The 20,605-nt window shown below is 36.9% G+C and overlaps 2 protein-coding genes across 4 annotated transcripts; both read left to right on the forward strand.

Moving 5' to 3' along the window:
• Window positions 1-125: 125 nt before the first annotated feature.
• On the forward strand, window positions 126-7,430 carry LOC113044095 (BTB/POZ domain-containing adapter for CUL3-mediated RhoA degradation protein 1-like). Of its 3 annotated transcripts, none has more exons than XM_026203729.1 (8): window positions 126-314; window positions 2,159-2,218; window positions 3,240-3,516; window positions 3,670-3,839; window positions 3,995-4,075; window positions 5,841-5,893; window positions 6,130-6,325; window positions 6,400-7,430. In XM_026203729.1, the coding sequence occupies exons 3-8, from the start codon at window positions 3,276-3,278 to the stop codon at window positions 6,643-6,645; spliced, it is 987 nt and encodes a 328-aa protein (XP_026059514.1). In that variant the 5' UTR covers window positions 126-314; window positions 2,159-2,218; window positions 3,240-3,275; the 3' UTR covers window positions 6,646-7,430. The 3 variants fall into 3 exon arrangements, with proteins under 3 accessions (XP_026059514.1, XP_026059497.1, XP_026059505.1); XM_026203712.1 differs by having other exon boundaries at window positions 127-314; window positions 3,989-4,075; XM_026203720.1 differs by lacking the exon at window positions 2,159-2,218 and having other exon boundaries at window positions 127-314; window positions 3,244-3,516; window positions 3,989-4,075.
• Window positions 7,431-7,786: 356 nt separating this feature from the next.
• LOC113044090 (HIRA-interacting protein 3-like) lies at window positions 7,787-12,757 on the forward strand. Its single transcript, XM_026203699.1, has 8 exons — window positions 7,787-7,968; window positions 8,548-8,668; window positions 10,028-10,166; window positions 10,252-10,848; window positions 10,929-11,095; window positions 11,570-11,720; window positions 11,996-12,094; window positions 12,251-12,757. The coding sequence occupies exons 1-8, from the start codon at window positions 7,859-7,861 to the stop codon at window positions 12,442-12,444; spliced, it is 1,578 nt and encodes a 525-aa protein (XP_026059484.1). The 5' UTR covers window positions 7,787-7,858; the 3' UTR covers window positions 12,445-12,757.
• The last annotated feature ends 7,848 nt before the right edge of the window (window positions 12,758-20,605 follow it).

Raw genomic sequence — 20,605 nt, forward strand, 5'->3', positions numbered from 1 at the left:
TAGAAGAAAATACACTGGCCTAAAGAAACAGCGCTTTTTACGCGGCGCTTCTGTTCTGTTATTGGGGGCGGGACTAACTCTCTTGACTGACGTTGATGTGGACCAATCAGTCAACGAAAGACACTTCTCGCGAGAGGAGAAGCAGCCATCAATCCACAACAACAAGCAAGAAAGAGGAAGAAGACAGTCGCGCTGTATCACAACAGAGGAAAATATGATTTGGTTAAAAATCACGGCAAGTTTAGTGTAATAGATGTAACAGTCCGCCTCGAATACTGTGTATTTTGTGCACCTTATCGCGGGGACCCAGCTCGGTGAGTGTTTGCTCATTGACAGTCACACTAATGTTATCAAGAGCTTGCTCAGGGGCTTATGAGCTTTTCAATATAAGACACAGACATCATATTCATTTGACACGTTATGTAGATGTGTTTCCCTTTAATCGCCAGTTGTCAAGTAAATGACTAGTGAATGTTGGGAAATTAATCTGGAATGGTCTAGACCAGGATTAGCGAGATCGCTCAACTGTAGTTAAAATCATACTGAATGTGTTGACCTAATTCTGTCCATTTCCTCTGATATCAGTACAGAAGCACAGTTTTGGGCTTCCCCAGTTGACTGGACATATATTCAGAAGTCTCAGGGTACTACTAAAGGGGTTTTATATTTCTAGGTCTTGATATCGATTCAGATGTCCCGGTTCGATTCTCTCTCTCTCTCTCTCTCTCTCTCTCTCTCTCTCTATATATATATTGTTGCATGCAGTGAATATAGTTTTTATACAAATGCTAGTGACATTTCTAAAAAAAACTAAAAAACCCAATAAACATCAATTTACAAATGGTGAATTTATTAAATAATAATAGGGCCATATAAAATGTTATTTACAATTTTTCTGGTCATCAGATGAAGGCAATTTTATTTAACCTAATCAAATGAAAACCCTTTTATTTTTTCACTTTATTTTTTATTTTTTGGCAAACCAAGTGCTGCTTACTGTTAAAATTAAAAAAGAAAACAAATGTGATTATTCCTTTTAAAAATAAAGAATAAGACTGCTGAACAGTAATATATTTTTGGCAGTTTCTTCAAGTTTAAGTAAACTTTTATTTTGAGGACCTTGCAGCTGCTGTGTATGTGATATGATGGTAGTTTTGTCAAATTAAACAATAAAATGCTAATGAAGTGACTCAAAGCAGCTGGGAATGAAATTTGTATTCATATCATCATAGTGAGACGACAGAAGCTGAAAACAACGCGCAAGCATCATCCACGTTTGTGTAAACAAAACCTTTCAATTCAAGTTTTCAATTCAAGTTTATTTGTATAGCGCTTTTTACAAAATAAATCGTTACAAAGCAACTTTACAGAAAATTATGTTTCTACAATATTTAGTAGTAGCTAGTAGTTTGTGCATATTTGACAGGATTTTAGAAAAAATAATAATAATAATACAAGACGTAGTCAGCTAGACGATGAACTATCAAGTTATTATATGATTCAGTCACACATTTAGCAATAATTGTTAGTTCTGTTTGTTGATTCAAGGTTAGCATCATCTGGGGTCCTCTGAGGGTCAGCATCATCTCTTCTCAGGTGTTCTGGATCCAGACTGGAGCTTGTTTAAATCCTGTGATGTAAATCCCGTGGCGAAACATAGAAACAAAATACAGACATCATTAGCATAGCTGCTGATCCAACAAAGTAAATTTAGTTTAACCCAAGCTAATGAATAAAAATGCAACTTTGAACAGATGCAACTACACTCACAATTAAAAAGATACATTATTCGAATGCTTGGCGAAAGAGATGTGTTTTTAATCTAGATTTAAACAGAGAGAGTGTGTCTGAACCCCGAACATTATCAGGAAGGCTATTCCAGAGTCTGGGAGCCAAATGTGAGAAGGCTCTACCTCCTTTAGTGGACTTTGCTATCCTAGGAACGACCAAAAGTCCAGCGTTTTGTGACCTTAGGGTGCGTGATGGGTTGTAACGTGGTAGAAGGCTAGTTAGGTACGCTTTCATTATTCATTCATTCATTGTGGAAATGATGGTGCCTTTACGCGTGATGTCAAAAGCTTCCACAGATTTGTAGTGTTACTATAGAATTTCACCTGAGCATTGGAAATCATGCTTTGTTCTTGGTTCTTGTCAACAGTATCTCTGCCATGATAAACACTGAATGAGTGACAGGCTTTCTGTTGTGACATTGCACAAGGTAAATAAAAGGATGACATCAAGTGGAGAAGACTAATGAAAAAGATTCACATTAATCAAATCTTCTTTTAAATGTTTGCTGAAATATCGAAAAGATCGACTAACGGCTTTTGAGAATCGCTATCAAATCGACGTCATAAAAAAAAAAAAAAAAAAAAAACTATTAATCGAAAAATTTAATTAATTTTTAATTCAATTTTTTTTTTGCCCAGCCTTATGTATTTTCCAGATGTTTTCGTTTTTAGGATTCCCTCTGAGATATTGGGATGCTCAATGACAGATGCTAAAAGCATTGCTTTATATTTCATATGTTATGTTTCGTGCTTTTTGGATGTTGTCTTTTATGTTTTTGGAAAAAGTTACAGTGGTTGTCACATAAGCTGTGCACAGTTTATGACTGTGTATAACATTATTAGTTCAGGCAGAAAATAACATTCTGATATTATTTGCTATTATATTCAAAACTGCACGACAAAAGATGCGTTTTTGAAAATATTCTGGACAGGACTGGGGCTGTCAGGCATCCTAAATGATAAAAATAGTTTTATTAACTGGATCAACTGATTTAAAAGATCTGACAAGAAACACGAAAAAACCATTTTGTTCACAGATTGGACATGGACTTCTTTCATGAACTTTTGTGAACACCAAAGAGAGCTAGGGCTGATTTTTAGTCAATAACTGACTGAAATTTTGATCCCACACAAAGCTATTGTATGACTGTAGAATATATACTTGGAAAATAGTGCATAATTAATGTGGACCATTTTTGTTATGCTTTTATGCTGCTTTTTGAATGAAAACAAGTATAATATCCTTTAGAAACTCTCCTTTTGTGTTCAATAGAAGAAAGATATGATAGAGGTTTGGAATGGCACGAGAGTGAGTAAACATTTATGAAGTATTCAAGTTCGGATGAACGATTCCTTAACCACTGTATTTCAGAATGATTCAGTAGTACTGTGCATAACAACTAGACTGAAATTCTGTCTTCTCTGTATTTCTGTGCTTTATATTTTTATGCAGCAGATAAGTAGTATTTGAGTTCTACTCCCCTGATGTCTGCCGATGCATCCGGTTCATCTTGTGGGAATGTGGTGACTGTGTCCGGTTCTGCCGCATCTTCCTCCAGTCATGTTGGGCAAGAAAAGGCTGGCAGGAGCCTGGCGGGGAGTAAGTATGTGAAGCTCAATGTGGGGGGAACTCTCCACTACACCACGGTCCAGACGCTCAGCAAGGAAGACAGTCTGCTCAGGAGTATTTGTGACGGGAGCACAGAGGTCACCATAGACTCTGAGGGTAAGAAAAGCATGAGAATGTGATGTTATACGCTACCTTTCAAACGTTTGGTGTTGGTAGGGTTTAATGTATTTGATCAAAAGCATAGTAAATATGAATAAATATAACTGCAATATAAAATAACTGTTTTTTAAATAACACTTGCTTTTTAAGGCTGGGTGGTACTGGACAGATGTGGGAGACACTTTTCCCTGGTGCTGAACTTCCTGCGGGACGGGACGGTTCCTTTGCCAGAGAGCACACGGGAGCTAGAGGAGGTACTGAAGGAGGCGCAGTACTACAGGCTCCAGGGTCTTGTGCAGCACTGCCTCAGCACATTACAGGTCAGAGGATCCATTGGAGCATGTTTCTGTACCATCAGTGTTGGACTAAAATAGCATGTCTGTAGAGAAGTGGATTGCTTCTTTGAGCCAAGGAAAGTGTTTGAGGGTTGGTCTGTCTCTTGCTAATGGCTTGTTTGGTGTTGATGCAGAAACAGAGGGATGTCTGCAGGGGATGTCACATTCCTATGATCACTTCAGCCAAAGAGGAACAGAGGATGATAGCCACCTGTAGGAAGGTGAGATAACAGAATGAAATATTTACTTCCCCCTTAGACCAAAACAACAAGAAAAATGAGATCTCTTTAGGCTGGAATACACAACTTTTGCCCAGAGATTTTCCCTGATTCACAGACTGGAGAAGTCCGCTCTTGTTGCCAGAAGTCAGAGCCAGTCTGAAGATATTGGTCGGTTGTGAAAATCATGTAATGTACAGTGGGAGTCAGAAGATATCTAGTCTCGCGTCATGGCAGCTTTCATTGGCCAAGGCCCGCACATGAGGCCGTTTGACCGACTTGTCAAACCAATCACTGTTCATTTCCTTCATTGTCATGTTTCGGGGCGTAGAAATGTCACCACAATAACAGCCCGGTGTGTAAAGCTCTCGGATGTATTTTAAAGATTCTATGCTGCAAACTTTAAATATTTTACATACTTTTGAGAATCCAGCTATTAGTTGATCCGGATAAGCGCTCATCATCACAGTTTTAAACATGACAGCTTTCTTATTTGTGAGGGGCTTTGGTGTCATGGTATCTTTGTTTCCAGGTGGAACGTTAAAAAACGTGACACACACGTCTCCTAGAAATCCGATGATGACTTCGACATTCCTGAGGTGTTTCTACTTTTGTGTTCCATATGCATCAGATATTTAGCCAACAGTCTGTGTGCGAGGCTGAGACTAGAATTTGTATTTTGTTGATTTTTACATGCATCACCTAGCAATGTGGTGTAAGTTTCTATGGCTGTTTGCACTGATTTAATTTATTTATTTTGCTCACATCTGACACAGATCGGAATTTGCACACCTGTAAAGACAAAAATCCACACAATATCTGATTTTTTTTTAGATTCGATCTGAGCCAAATCCAAATGTGGTTTTAAATCAGAAACACATCCGATATCTGGACATCCAACCTACGTCTAAATATACATATCTGATTCCCCCCAACTCCAACCACCACAATGCGAGGGCAACACGTTTGCCCATAAAGATAGAATTTTAAATCTGGCATGCTGTATGAGGTGAAAGCTGTTTCTGTAATTAAACCGACATGGTTTGCTTTTATATAATTCTCAAGATTTATATAACATTTTATTACAAAATACATTTTGGTCCAAAAATAGCAAAAACTACAACTTTATTCAGCATTGTCTTCTCTTCCGTGTCTGTTGTGAGAGAGAGTTCAAAACAAAGCAGTGTATGATATCCGGTTCACGAACGAATCATTCGATGTAACCAGATCTTTTTTAACCAGTTCACCAAATTGAACTGAATCATTTTAAATGGTTTGTGTCTCCAATACGCATTAATCCACAAATGACTTAAGCTGTTAACTTTTTTTAATGTGGCTGACACTCCCTCTGAGTTAAAATAAACCAATATCCCGGAGTAATTAATTTACTCAAACAGTACACTGACTGAACTGCTGTGAAGAGAGAGATGAACGCAGAGCCAGATAATGAACAATATTTAGATAATGAACAGAATTTAATGTCCCATGATTAATCAGCTGGGGAAGTATGGTGATATCTATTAGTTATCTATTATAATTATATCCATTAGGTGGTATCTTTTATTTTAATTTTTCAACTCTATTCATCGGGGGTGTCTTGCCTTAAAAGTCATGTAGCGTATTCCAACCTTTAAGGACCCAAATTAAACGTTCTGCTGCTTTATATGGGCATGTAGTATGGAACTCTGAGGAAAATGACATTGATATTAATAATAGTGATAAGATTTTAGTGGTCTTTGTTTCATATGTAATCTTTTCCTCAATACAGCCAGTGGTGAAACTGCAGAATAACAGAGGGAACAATAAATACTCCTATACCAGGTACATTCAGCCTCGCTGAAACATAATGTGACTTATTCAAATACTGTTTTGAATCTAAATTAATAATTTTAGTCATACACACACCTCACGTTTTGGCAAAAGCTATGTATCTCAATGACACCTTTTAATTATACCTGGTTACTGTAGGAAGCAGTAAGAAAATGAGTTTGAAATGTGTGCCAAATGTGTGTGGGAGGTGCCGTTTGTTCAATAAAATGTACAATTTGTTTCCTCAGCAACTCTGATGATAACCTTCTGAAGAACATCGAGCTGTTCGATAAGCTGGGGCTGCGCTTTAACGGCAGAGTGCTGTTCATTAAAGACGTGTTGGGTGATGAGATATGCTGCTGGTCTTTTTACGGCGAGGGACGCAAGATTGCTGAAGTCTGCTGCACGTCTATTGTTTATGCCACTGAGAAGAAACAGACCAAAGTGAGCAAAAAGGACTTGAACTCTCGTCTGTGATATGTTTGTTTGCTTACATTATTTTTCATGTGTTCACACAGGTTGAGTTCCCAGAGGCTCGTATCTTCGAGGAGACACTCAACATTTTGATCTATGAAAACGGACGAGGTTTGGGAGCCATGGCCCTGCTGGAGTCAGGGGGCATCCCGTCGCCAGGTGTGGGCCAGTCGGAGGAGGAAGGGGCAGGTGTGGGAGGCGGGGATAGGCGGGTGAGACGTATCCATGTGCGGAGACATATTATGCATGATGAGAGGGGTCACGGACAGCAGACTGTCTACAAAGACTGAATCAGAATGGTACAAATACATTGTACTAGCAATATGCATGTGACCAATAGAAAGATTGGTTGAGGAAAGAAAGACAACTTTGGTATGTTAAATGCTGCACTGAAATGGGAGGGCTGGGGGGTAATTATAGACTAGTTTATAAACAATACTGAAGTTGCCACAGTGTGGTACAATTTGAATCTTTCTGTGAGATACATTTACCTTTTTTTAATTTTTGTTAAATTTTATTTATTATTGCGTTAAATTATTGTCCAGAATTTTCACTTTTTCAAGATTCAATGTGAAATAAGTGTATTTTTTTTTTTTTTGCTTTGATTTGTTTGTATGGGCCGTGTGAAAGTTTATCTTTCGTTTTTTTGTGGTAAACTGTGATGTACGCTTGACTTGAGACGTACATGGTTGATGGGTGTGTTAAACAGTATTTCTAAAACTAATGTTGTTTTAGTTTAAAAAGAAAAAGATCACATTAGTTTTTTAAATGATGTAAATACATTCTAAAAGAAAAATGTAGTGTTTAATGTTGTTAGACTTCTTGCCACAGTGAAAGAAAAGGATCATTTCTAGACAAAGTTGGCTCATTTGAATCACATTGCTAATAGGCGAAAAACCTCTTCACAATATTGTTTTATTGACCATTGTAAACCATAAATGTATGTTATTACTGTCCTAGACCAAAAACACCCCTTTAATTCTGCCAATTAAGCTAGTATACATAGAATTCCGTCCAGATATTGTATTATTAATATATTACATTAACATTTTCAATAAACATGCTTTTTGGTATAGTTTTTTGTCAAGTTATTTTATTTTCTTCTTTAAAAATAGCAAAGAAAACCTGTTCCAAAACAAGGGAACTTATCTTAAAAATACAGTAGGTCATAATAAAGTTTCAAAATGACATTGATACCAGATGAAGGATGAAAACAGTAAATATGAGAATAATAAATAACTTAAAAATCGAGCATATAAAGTGGCTGTATAAGACTTGTCCAAATATAATCATATTTATAGGTGAATTCATGAAAGAAAACGATAACGTTAGAACAAGGTCGGTTTTAATAATCGGACATAAGCGTTCTGACCAACTTTATGTTAATATCTATGACGTGAACACGTCAATCGCAAATTGTGCGCGATGACGTAAAGCAACGTAGCCGTGCACAGCAGCAAAGCGCGCCAAGGTAGGGTGGCGCGCTTAGTATGCGCACACAGCATGCAGTTTTGCAAAGAGTGGCGCAAATGTGTTAAAAAAAACATGGCTAAAGAAGAGGACGCGATCCGAAAGTTCGTTGTGAGAGAACTGCACACGTGTTCGGACCTCAGGTAAACTATAGTAAACGGCAGTGTCGAGAAGTGCTCTCAAAACTGATGTTAGCATCATTAACGTTACATATCAGAGAAGAACGCTGTTAGTAAGTCCGGGCTGAATCATAAACTAAAAAAAAAAGGTCTCACATCGGCTCCTAAATAGCTAGTGAGTAATGGTGTTCAGTGTAAGATTGTTGCATGAAGCCGGTCAGATCATGAGATGCAGTTTTTGTTTTGCAGTTAACGTTACCCTATCGTAAATAAATGTGGTGGAGAGACACTACAGTGATGTGTGACGCAGCTTACCTAAAAGAGCTTACTGTTAAATTACTGTAGTTCAAATAACAGTTACTGTAGTTCAGTAGTATGCTGGAGCGGTTTGACAGATAGACAGCACAAAATGTGTCTGCATCACAACACTCGTGTCCATGCACTAGCCTCATAAAGTGAAAGTATGCATGCGTTTTGTAACTGTTTGCTTTGTACGAAACATGCGTTGTGTTAAGCGATGTGACATTTTCATTGATTTATATCTTAAACCAGAATGTGCAGTTATTTGCATGTTTAATTTCCTGTTCCTTTGCCACCTGTCAGTGCTCTGACTTTAGGCATTCTGCGGAGGAGATACCTGGAGAAGGTGAGGAGAGAGTCGCTCAGCATCAAGGACCGACAGCTGATGAAGACAATTGTAGAGGAGGAACTTTTGAAGATGCAGGTGAGGAAGATACCTTAAAGGCACAATATGTAAGATTTTATTTAATTAAAATATCCAAAACCCACTAGAATAGTGTTATATATTTTGCTGACCTGTGTACTTACGATATCCCAATTGTTTTGTAGAATGTTTAAATTCAGAGAAATAAGCAATTTTAACTAGTGATACGGACCGTGTCCATTGTGTCATTGTGTTGCCTGCCAATGACATCATAACACTTCGACTTTTTATTAAAATTTTTTAGAAAACCTGGAAACGCTAAAGACGCTTTAATATGTGGTACGTTTTATTAGACAGGTGACGGCCGCACAGAGTAGCATTATAACAGAGCTTTCAAATGTATCTAGTATGATAAAACAGCATCGCTTTACCACACATACTCACGACCGGAAACAGCGTAAGCGCTCCACTGTGGCATAATAAAAGCTCCACTGCTTTCAAACCGTGTGTTACGCTCTTTCAGCGGTCTCGTTTCACCCAGCTTCATTCTACTATCCATGAACATGATTTCTGCCCGAGTCTCGTCAAGATTGCGTCAGCTGTGGTGATGAAAACCACAACTCCCATGATTCAACACTCATTTTTTATTTTAAATATGTGCCCTCTAGCTACGAAAAATTACATATTGTGCCTTTAAATGTGATTTTAACATTCATGTGTCAAAAAAGTAACTCTATGCTTAAGTCCGGCCCTTTGGTTACTGGTTTAAACACAGAAAGTATCTGTAGAGTAAATTAAAGAGTAATTTTTCCCTTTTTATACACTTTCCCGTGTTTCTGTGACTGTCCAAAGCACGTGAATTTGAGGTACATGGTCTGTTGTTTGGCATCTAGTCGTAACATTCTAACACGGCATTGTTTCAGACTGTGGATCTTTGGCACAGCAATGCGGGGGTTAACACTGTAACGAAGTGAAGCCCTTTTTCTCTTAGAGCTTTTTTTTTTTAACAGAGCAAATATTTTTGTGAATGTACTCAGAGTGATTAAAATTGATTAGAAATTACTACATGGATTTAAATGAATTGTAACTGTTCTGCAAACTTATTTTGGTATTGTTACTTTACTGTAATCTAAATGAATGTACATATTAAACATTAAGTTTTGGACAGTTGCGTTTATTTGGGAATAACAATGGAAACTGTTTAATTTACAGCATGCACTTCTCGAAATTTAGTTAAAAACATTTAGTCACTATACACTATTTAGTCTCAAGTGCAACATTTTATCACAATTTTGTTGGAAATGTTACAAACATGCACAATAGAATATGCACTTGTCTGAGAATATGGTGAAGAGTAATGTGATTTGTTTGTAACATTTTTAAGTCAAGGCTCATGTCAAAACCTCTGTCAATTTCCAGGGCAGCAGTGATGACGAGCCTCTTATTAAGAGCGTGAATCCATCGAAGAGCCAGAGCAAAAGGAAAAGGGTGGATGATGATGAAGAGAATAATGTGGTGGGAAAGACAAAAAGATCACGACTGGAGGAGTCTTCTCCCGGTAACTGAAGTATTTACTGAGTTTGTCCTTGTTTCATTTTCTCATTGGGTGATACGCAAGTAACTTTATGATCTCTCTTTACCAGATTCCCCCGACTCTGGAATAGAGAAGGCCATGAATGAGAGAGAACAAAAAGAGGAAGAAGCTAAAAGTGATAAAGACACGGGTGAAGACAGTGACGAGGAGCAAGAGAAAAAAGTAATTAAGAGAAAACCACAGAATAAGAGACGGGGCAAACCAAGCAAAGAGGACGAGGACAGTGAGAAGAGAAAGAAACCAAAGAAGAAAGGGAAGATGAAAGACAGTGACAAAGACGAGGAGTCAGAGGATTCTGATGATGAGCAGGAGTCAAGGCAAAAACAACCATCGAAAGAGAAGAAAAAGAAAAAAGATTCAGTCAGTGAGGAGGAAATCAGTGATGAACTGTCCGCGAGTGATTCTGAGGATGAAAAAGTGAAGACGCAGAGCAAAAGAAAAGATGTCATTAAAAAGAATCAAGTAGAGAGGGATGTTGTGAAAGAAGTAGAGAGGCAAGTGTTCGGGAGCAGCTCTGAGAGCGAAGAGGAGAATGACGAGAGCGCTAAAGTAAAAAACAGCAGCAACTCTGAGAAAGACAGTGAGGAGGAAAAAGATCAAAAAGAGGATGCTGCTAAATTATCCTCCAAAGAGATGGAGAAAAATGGTAAGAATCCCTCCGAGGTCAAAGCGGGTGCTCACTTAAACCTTTCTCCTTATATTGTTCATCTTGCCTTTTCCTGACAGATGGGAACGTACGGGACCGTCAGGAGGAGGCAGCAGAGGACTCCGACTCCTCGTCTCTTCCCTCACTGGAGGACGAGGAGGAACCAGAGAAGGACAAGAAGGAGGGAAAGAAAAGCCTGGCAAAGAAAAAGCGCAGCGAGGAGAAGGAGATTACAAGCAAAGGAAAGGCAAGATGAGTTTGAGAACGGCTCAACAGCACACAAACTGCTTCTTTTCAGGACTGTGTGTTATATTCAAGTAATGTAAAAAAAAAAAACAATTCTAAGTATCAGCATGGCCGTGATTCAACCATACGGTCATTACTGTCCAAAAGTTTGGGGGTCAGGCCTTTTTTTTTTTTTTTTTTTTGATTGAGTATGAAAGACTTGAGCACTAAAGTATTTTATTAATTTTTTTATTCAGCAAGGACCCATTAAATTGATCAAAAGTGACAGTAAAGATTTAAAGTAAAGTGATATTTTGTGGGCTATTTTTACATGTACTTATTGTAATGGACAGAATTGCTCAGAGTGAAAATTTCAATAGTTTCTGACATAAATGGACGACATGCTGTCCATGCCTCTTATCAAACCCAATTTTTTTTATTTTACTTGGAGACGCATTGTTTATAAGAACTGATTATTATCATTTTTGACCATAAGGATGAAGAACACAAGGCTGTGTCCAGGCTGAAGCGCTACATCGCCCTCTGTGGTGTGAGACGGAACTACAAGAAGCTGTTAGACGGCTGCCGATCAGTAAAGGCAAAGGTGGCTGTGCTGAAGAAAGAGCTGGAGGAGCTGGGTGTGGAAGGTTAGTGTCCCTATGAGAAAATGTACACTTGCAGATTTGTAATCCTGTTTTTCATCGTGTCAGTGGAGTATTTTGGGTACCTTTCAATGCATTTTCAACTCTGGCTATATGAGTTCTTGTGTGTTAATGGAAAAAAAACTAATCATGTCGATGCAATGCACTTATATATATAACCTGTGTATTTTCCTTTGTACACTGAGAGATTTATATGATGCATATGTTAAAAAAACTCTCAAAAACACACTCTTATTACTTGTGGAATTGGTCTGTCCCAGGTAATCCCTCAATAGAGAAGTGTAAGAGAGCTCGACTAAAGAGAGAAGAAGCACAGGAACTGGCTGAGCTGGATGTCAGCAACATCATCACCACTCAGGGTAATGATGCTTGATGCTGGATTTCTTAAGATACATTTAAAATCAAGGGCTAAAGTATTCCGACACACATGAGTCCCTGGAAATCAGGGAATTGTAAAATTGTGATTTTTATCTTGTTCGCCCCTTAAACTCATGATATGTCACGTTGTTCTTCAGGACGTCCCAAAAGGAGAGCAGCGGTGGCGGCATGGCCTCCCACACAGAATGTCTCTCCTCCGCCTTCTGCCTATAAACGTGTTGTGGACTCCGACTCAGATAGTGGAGACAGCCACACAAACACAGGGTGCAAGAGAGGAGCAGCCTGGGCCAACCTGCAGGGGATCATCAGTGATGATGGAGAGAGTGACTAGACCCCAAGGGCCTGTCCCTATGATCTGTTTCATCATTACACGGTGCAGTCTTTAAGTTCACCCTTTTTCTAATTCACAATGAACTGTAAAAACAAAAAAAAGTTAAACCTGCTCAAATGAACCAGTTGGTACGTTGGCAAGAATTTTATGTCTACATCTTGTTATTGTTGGATGTCTTCGGATTTCTTTCTAGTAAGTTTGTTCTCTCTATTTCTGTGTTTTACAATTGTTAGTTTGTACTTTATATTTAAATGTCTCAAATGTGTAAAATGATGTTTCATGTAGCTTTGAAAATAAAATAATGTATATTGAATTTGTTTTACATTTTCTCCTCCTTGTCCCAGAAATGACTTAAGACTTGATGTAAATGGCTGTAGTGTGTTGATTTTACAATGTAGACGGAGTGCATTCTCAAAACTAACTTGCTTTTTATTTTATTTTATTTTGAGTGGTTCCAGCATAGTAAATGATTAGTACATGTTTTCAAGGAAAACAACTGATTATATAGCAGAGAACAGCTTGGTTGTAAACTTGAAAGTGTAGAAGTACATTGTAAAAAGTAAATTTTCTTCAGAAAGAAAGGTGTGCCAAAATAAAATTGAAGTAAAAACACAATGTATAAAGTGTAATAATTTTAAATAGCCTAATGTAAATACATAAAGCACTTAACACATCAAATTATTGTTAAATAGAATGGTTTAAACTTTATAAATCAATGGTTTATTACAACCCCAGTGATGATTCCAGATTCTAACTGCAAATCAATTTTAAAGTTTAAAAGAAAAAGTATTTTAATGCAAGCAAAAACAGCTCTTTCTTCATCAAAGAGCCATAACCATCAAATTCCTGTGAATCAGTCTTAAAGAAAAGATGCAGCATGCATGCTGTGTGAAAGTGAAGAAATTAACTCACTGTGATAACTTCTACATTGTGAACTATATATTTTTTGTACTATTCTTATATTCACTAGAATAATAATTCCTGTGTACATTGCTGTAAAACATCACGATGCTGCTTGTTTTGTGATGCATTCACCCTTTGAGCCGATCTGTAAAGAGCTGGTTGTGATTGACATGGGTAAAGTCACATGAACTTTGATGAATCACTATAATGCTATGCCAATATTTAAGCAACTAATCACAATTCAAAAGGAATATATTTTTCAAGAGAGTCAAGACCTTATTATCTGAACTATAGTACAATGAAATTCTTATTTTGTCTATGCCTGCTGTGACATTCTAAACACTACATTTTCATCTACACTGCCATTTCATCACTACTTGACACGTTACACTTTTCACTTTATCATTACCTGCATACATCCTCATTCATTCATTCATCAATAAATATTAGTGCTCTGAAATACTAAAAGTATGCCACTAGGTGACACAATAGAATTATTTTTGACAAAATAAAAGACCAGTGGACGCCTGATGTCTCAGAAGTGTTTAGTGAACTTGTACAAATGCTGCACATAAAGCAACAGTAAATTTTTATGACAGATTTACATTTTCAGTTCACTCAAATATGAATATCTGTCATAACTCACTTAATTTATTATTCTTCTGTGGAAGGCTAAAGAAGAAATGAATTCGACTGGAATTAAGGAAATAAACTATTCACAGTATCACATTGTAATAAAGTAAAAGCAAACAAATTCCTCGTGTAATGGACTTTATTTCTCCACAAGCCACTACCTGGACTTACGCCCGATTGAACACACCTGTTCCTCATTACCTTTTTACCTCTGCCGATATAAGGTTTATTTCTGCTTTTGAGTGTGAAGAGGTTAAACTTCTGCATTTGGATCCTAACCTTGGCTGGAGTATATTCTCATTCATATATATATATATATATATATATATATTTTTTTTTTTTTTTTAGTTCACCAGGGTGACTAATTGTCCATCCACGACCTCCTGTTCCACATGATTAAAAATATGAGGAACACAAAGAATGAATTCCCTTCATCATCCATCACAAGGGGTAAAACCAACTAATATATTCTGATGTGCAGAACAAGATTTTTGAACATCACAAAATATAAAGTGGCTGTAAGAAAAGAGCTAAAGCAATGGAAATCAAATTTCCACCTTCAGTGCAATAATTAAGGAGTTCCAATCAACTAAATATGTTACAAATCTGCCTTGGAGAGGAGGTGTGTCTATATGGTCATAATGCACCGGAGTGGCCGGAGACTCTCCAAAGATCACAGCTGGAGAATTGCAGAGATTAGTTGAGTCTTGGGGTCAGAAAGCCTAAAAATAAAACGAAAAAAAAATCTAACTGCCCCTACATCAGCTCATGTTGTTTGGGAGGGTTTTGAGAAAAATCATTCTCGTTCATCCAAAAACATACTCCAGCATATTCAGTTGTCAGACATGACTGGAACTTCAAACGGGACTGGCTTCTATGGTCAGAAGATGTGTTTGGTGCAAACAGGGATAAAAAGTACCCCTGTATAAGTATAAAGTTATATATACCGCTGGACCTTTAATGGTGTGAGGTTATTTTCCCAGGACATCTTGTTCAGATATATCGCATCATGGATTCTATCAAATACCAACAGATAAAAAATCTTGACCTAACTCCCTCTGTTAGAAATCGTATAATGGGCCTTGGTTTGATCTTCCATCAGGACAATGATCCAAAACAAACATCAAAATCAACACAAATACGTGTCACTGAGCACAACATTTCTGACCACACAACTTCTTGTCCAGGCCCTTGTCATTTCTAGGCTGAACTACTGAAATTCTCTTCTGGCTGGACTTCCATCAAGCACAATCAAACCTCTACAATTTATTCAGAATGTGTCTTCAATGAACCCAGAAGAGCCCATGTAACACCTCTCTTTATCTCCTTGCACTGGCTATCAGTTGCGGCCGAAGTCTGAGATCCTCTAGTGAGTGAGGTCTCGAGGTACTTTCACAGAGAGGATCAAAATCACTTTCCAGAACATTCTCCTTCACTGCTCCTGACTGGTGGAATGATCTTCCCACCCCTATCTGGAATACTGAATCCCTCACAATTTTAAAGCAACAGCATCTCTTGAGACGCTACTCGATTTAACCATCATAAAAAAATATTTATTTATTTATTTATTCCCTTTTTTTCTAGCTTGTACTTATTGAACAATGTCTAAAACTCGGTATTACAAGCACTTCCTGTGTCTGTTTGCCTCTTTAAGAAGAATCACTTTATGTATCCCTGAATTGTAAGTTGCTTTCGATAAAAGTGTCTCCAAAATGACATTTTAAATGTAAATGTAAAACTCAGAGTTGTTATTTTGGGTAAAAGACGTTGCAATAATAGGGTGCCAGTCATTGTGGCTATTGTGTACTAGAGAAAAACATTTCATAATGAGATTTCTTTCCACTTTCCATTGTTTGAAAAGTGATGATCAATGATAGGTTAGAATTTTGTGATTTTTAGAAAAATAAAAGATCTAAAGATAAACAATGCAGATTAATTTTCACAGCCAACTTTGCTCATATATTTACCAAGGGGGGCAATATTAATGGAGGGCACTGTATGCAATTTTAAATTGAGAACCCACACAATTAGGCATTGTTTAGCACAATTTCGTGGAAAGATTGTGTGTATAGTTTTAAACATGAAAAGCTAAGAGCTCAAAGCCAAGAGAAATAAATATGTAATAGTCATGTAATAGACCTTGATTTCTGGTGTTCATGATTTAAAGGAAAAGTTCACCCAAAAATGAAAATTTGCTGAAAATGTATTCAGGCCATCCAAAACAGATTTGGGGAAATTTAACAATACCTTACTTACTCGACAATGGATCCTCTGCAGTGAATGGGTGCCATCAGAATGAGACTCCAAACAGCTGATAAGAACATAACAGTAATTCACAAGTAACCCACACAGCCCAGTCCATCAATTAATAACTGAAGTGAAGTAAAAAGCTGCATATATAAACAACAACAACAACAACAAAACAAATTAATCAAGATGATTTAAACTTCAAACCGTCACCTAAGGGTGAGCAAATTTTCAAGAAATTTTCATTTTTTGGTTGAAATATTCCTTTAATACAGGGGTGTCAAACTCAGTTCCTGGAGGTTCAGTTCCAACCCTGCTGCACCACACATAACATGTGGTTTTCAAATAAGCCTGGAGGACTGGATTAGCTGGATCAGGTGTATTTAATTAGGGTTGAAGCTGTGGCCCTCCAGGAGCTGAGTTTGACACCCTTGCTTTAATTGAAAATCTAAATAATTTCTGATACAGGAGAGTCAGTCATCCAGCTGATTCAAAGTGTCATTTACATTTTAATTATTGGCACAAGGCATATTCATATTTTTGTTGTTAAATAAGTAATATTTCCTACCATTTGACTTAACCATTCATATTTTTGTCATTACAAACATAAAAAAAAAAAAACTTGAATTACAGAATGCCTTAGTATTTGATTGTCATGTATTTTGCTTTTATGACAGCAGCAATCAAACTGGATGAACTCCACGATTTATGGTACACCTGGTGATCGCCAGCATGATTTAGGATCCAAAGAGTATCTTGAGAGTCACATTGTCAGTGGCACACATTTATTTATTGGATTAATAAAGTAGAAAGGGTACAGACTCTGAAAATGATTTTCATCTTAATGTTTTTCCTAAAATATTTATTTATTTATTTCCAGGATTAAATTTGATTTTGAATGATTGATTGTCAAACTTTTGGACCCAAGGGCCAGTCATTGAATCAGTGAGTGCTTTGCAGCAAACTTTTGGAGGCATGAGTGTTCAATAAAGAGCTGCATATTCCCTTCGGTGTGCTCCCACACTCCTGTTCTCTCACTCATTTCAATGCTCATCTCCCACAACAATCACACCCTCCCCACAGTAACACCTCAAACACTGTAATTAATCAAGACGTAATCGTAATCAGGAGGAAGAGCGGCTATTTTTAAAAGCCCTGTCACTGTGGGGGCATTGAGAAACAAGATGAGAGAAAGAGAGAGAGGAAAAACAAGACAGATTCATTTATTATGAGTGCATTTGGCTCTGAGATATCAAGTTAAACATTTAGCTCAGTGTTTCCATTTGAGCTGCTTATGTCTTCACACTTCTATTAAATTCTGGATGAGAAAAAAAAAAATCAATGAAAGGTGGTGATAAGAGGAATCTAGATACATGAGATACATAGTCTTTTCTCCCTCTTTTTCTTGCTCTTTATCCCTTTTTATGATATCTCCAGAGAGACAGTCTTCACTCTTTCACAAACACAATTGCCTTGAAAACTTAAAGCAGTAAATGCAGTAGTTTTTAACCTGTAATTGTTACCGTACAGAGTATGTTTTTTTGATCGTTTGATCCCCAGATCCATTATTTAGCCTACTGTACACTTTGTTACCATTTAAATTAAAAAATTATGATCTACAAGTGTTTAAAGTTTGAGTGTTTGATATCCGTTTCATGCTTTCAGCAGCCATTAACTTACGATGCAAAACACTTTTGGGTCAGCACAAACCACACCGTAAATTATTATTATTATATTTTTTTTGTGCAGTTTAATTGTTTCAATTTTTTTTTTTAAGTTGATACAACTTGCTGTTTTTTTAATTTGTTCATTTAACTTGACATTTTAAATTTGAACCTATTTCAACTAAACTTTGCAAATGCATGTTACTTGAAATAAGTAGTTGGGTCAACTATTTAATGATGTCAACTAAATTTTTTTTTACACTTTAAAAAAAAAAGTTTTACTATTTTGTGATTAATTTAAAACAAATTTAATTTTTACTAATAATATTATTTAGTACTTTAACTCATTTATGATAATTTCCAATGCAACATTTCTAATTTTCTACATTTTTTAAGCCTAAGCTTTTCATCATGCGTCCCAGCAGAATCTCATGTTAGAGACTGATGTCAACTTTAATCACTATCACACGGTGTTAGTATTAGTGTGTGTTTAACTCAACACTAGTCAGTTTGACTGTGTATGATGGTAGATCAATGCAAGTCAGTGACAACATTAAATTATATTTACAGATTTCTATATAAAGCTTTAGATTCATGCCAAAATATGGATGTCACCGTTCTATTCCTTATCAGTATTTATAAAATAATTACCATGAAAACCCATTATTCACTCATTCACTGTTCAGATCAGTGCTGAGGTCTAAACAGGTTTATGTATTACTAGCCATCATCCACTTAGTGTCAGTGACATTTTGACACAGACATCTCTTTCTGACACACACACTCGCACACACACCCTTCAGCATGTGCCCAAATATTTGGCCATTATCTCTTTTGGTTGCTATGGTAACCCTAGCCTGCCAATGCAGGCTTTAGGTGGTGATGATACTATGTGTGTGTGTGTGTGTGTGTGTGTGTGTGTGTGTGTGTGTGTGTGCTTATATGTTGGTATAAGAACACTGAGTTCACTTGCAGTTACTATTTTGAAAAGACATGATGTCACTCATGTGCCTTCAAAAATGAGACAACCCACACACTTAGCATGCATAAATATAAAAAACACACACACATAATCCACTATCATAATATCAGTTTCTCACTTGAACACACGCTTGTTAAAGCAGTCAGCTGTGGCTGACATGGATGTCGGTGTTCTCTTCTCTTCTTTGTAAAGATGTAAACATGAAAATACATGTTTGTTTGTTTTTTGCACATACAGTCAATCACAATTGATTTATTAGGAATAACAAGGACTGAATTCATCCATGACTTTATTTTACCTCATGTGAACATCGTGCAAGCTACTGTAAATCCTTTAAGGATGTTTTTTAAGGAGAAAACCAATTTAAATTGCCCCCAGGAACTGGAACTCCTTATGAATTAGTTCATTGTAAGTTCGATTTTTTTTTAAGCTCACTGTCTTACATTGTCTGTTTAGAGACGTTACTGTGCCTGACAGAGAGTATTCAGAGTACTTGAACGATGGAGACACTGCCTGTGACTGGTTTTCAGTGGTTCAGGTTTAGACGGACTAAAAGTGATCTTTATGTTTTTGGATGGCTAAAATTCCCTTACAACACATCCTGGAAGCACTTACACTTTGATTACTAGTTGTCTATTCAAGGAACCCATTAGTCCTATGTAACCAGGTTTAAATGTTCAGGGAAGAAGACGCCAGGAACTAGTGAGCATTCATTTAATTAGAAAATAATCAACCAAATGAAAGTAACGCAGCAGCCCCTCACAAACAACTGCCACGTACAAATATAAACCACACATAACATAAAGTCCAGCTCTCATCGTGCACCATCGTCAGTCCTCCTTTTGTCCTTCCGGAGCTCCTCCGTGGGACTCGAGACTGGTTTCTGTCGCTGGTGTCGCTCATTATCATTTACGCCTCAGTCCTTTCCCGCGGCTCTCGGCCCCACACCACTCGTCACATCCTGATTCTTTGAGCACTCATATTAGAGAAGTACAACCCTCTTCTGTACCCTGTTAACCATGATTAATGTCTTTGACTGTTCAATAGCATGAAGAGCTTTTGATTCACATTATATAATCTGTGACTGATTTTTCAGTCAAAGGACCTTGAAAACCCTGTGGAAGCAATTTTCCAGTCCAAGCAAGAGAATGGGCATCTTTCAGATCACTTTTAAAACATTGCAGCTCTTTTTGCATTAAATTGTTCTAGCAGGAAAATAACAGCTTGATGTGATGAATTACAATCAAATGGCACTTGCTGGTCAAATGTTTTGATGCTGGAGAAACAGAAAAGACTCAGTGCTTGAAACTGAATTATACATCTTAAATGGAGTCAAAGGGCAAGAAACCAAAGCCAACACCAGTCATCCTCTCAAATCATATAAATGATGATATTCTGATTGACTTTCCTCTCTCTTTCTACATTACAGTTTACAGTATTGCTGCAAAATATTATGAATAAAGAGAAAATATGTTATTATACATTTATACATTTTATTTTGCTGTTTTGTGAACTGTTCTGTTTCTGTATAATTTTTTTTTTAAATGGCTATATTACATAAATTAACTTATTTTTTCATTTTGTGTTTTAAGAACCGTATCTTTTTGTCTGTGCAATATGTGTAGAAATGTTCAATAGATTTCTGTAGCCAAGACCTTAAAGGATAAGTTCACTTCAAGATTAAACATTTCCTGATAATTTACTCACCACCATGTCATCCAAGTTGTTCATG

The sequence above is a fragment of the Carassius auratus genome, chromosome 3 (genome assembly GCF_003368295.1).
Source record: "Carassius auratus strain Wakin chromosome 3, ASM336829v1, whole genome shotgun sequence".
NCBI classification, from domain to species: domain Eukaryota; kingdom Metazoa; phylum Chordata; class Actinopteri; order Cypriniformes; family Cyprinidae; genus Carassius; species Carassius auratus.

Coding starts and splice junctions, on each gene's coding strand:
- LOC113044095 (XM_026203712.1), top strand. CDS start 3,276: ATGTCTGCCGATGCATCCGGTTCATCTTGTGGGAATGTGGTGACTGTG. Junction 4,076..5,840: donor TGATAGCCACCTGTAGGAAG/GTGAGATAACAG, acceptor TCCTCAATACAG/CCAGTGGTGAAACTGCAGAA. Junction 6,326..6,399: donor CTGAGAAGAAACAGACCAAA/GTGAGCAAAAAG, acceptor GTGTTCACACAG/GTTGAGTTCCCAGAGGCTCG.
- LOC113044090 (XM_026203699.1), top strand. CDS start 7,859: ATGCAGTTTTGCAAAGAGTGGCGCAAATGTGTTAAAAAAAACATGGCT. Junction 11,096..11,569: donor AGATTACAAGCAAAGGAAAG/GCAAGATGAGTT, acceptor TTTGACCATAAG/GATGAAGAACACAAGGCTGT. Junction 11,721..11,995: donor GGAGGAGCTGGGTGTGGAAG/GTTAGTGTCCCT, acceptor GGTCTGTCCCAG/GTAATCCCTCAATAGAGAAG.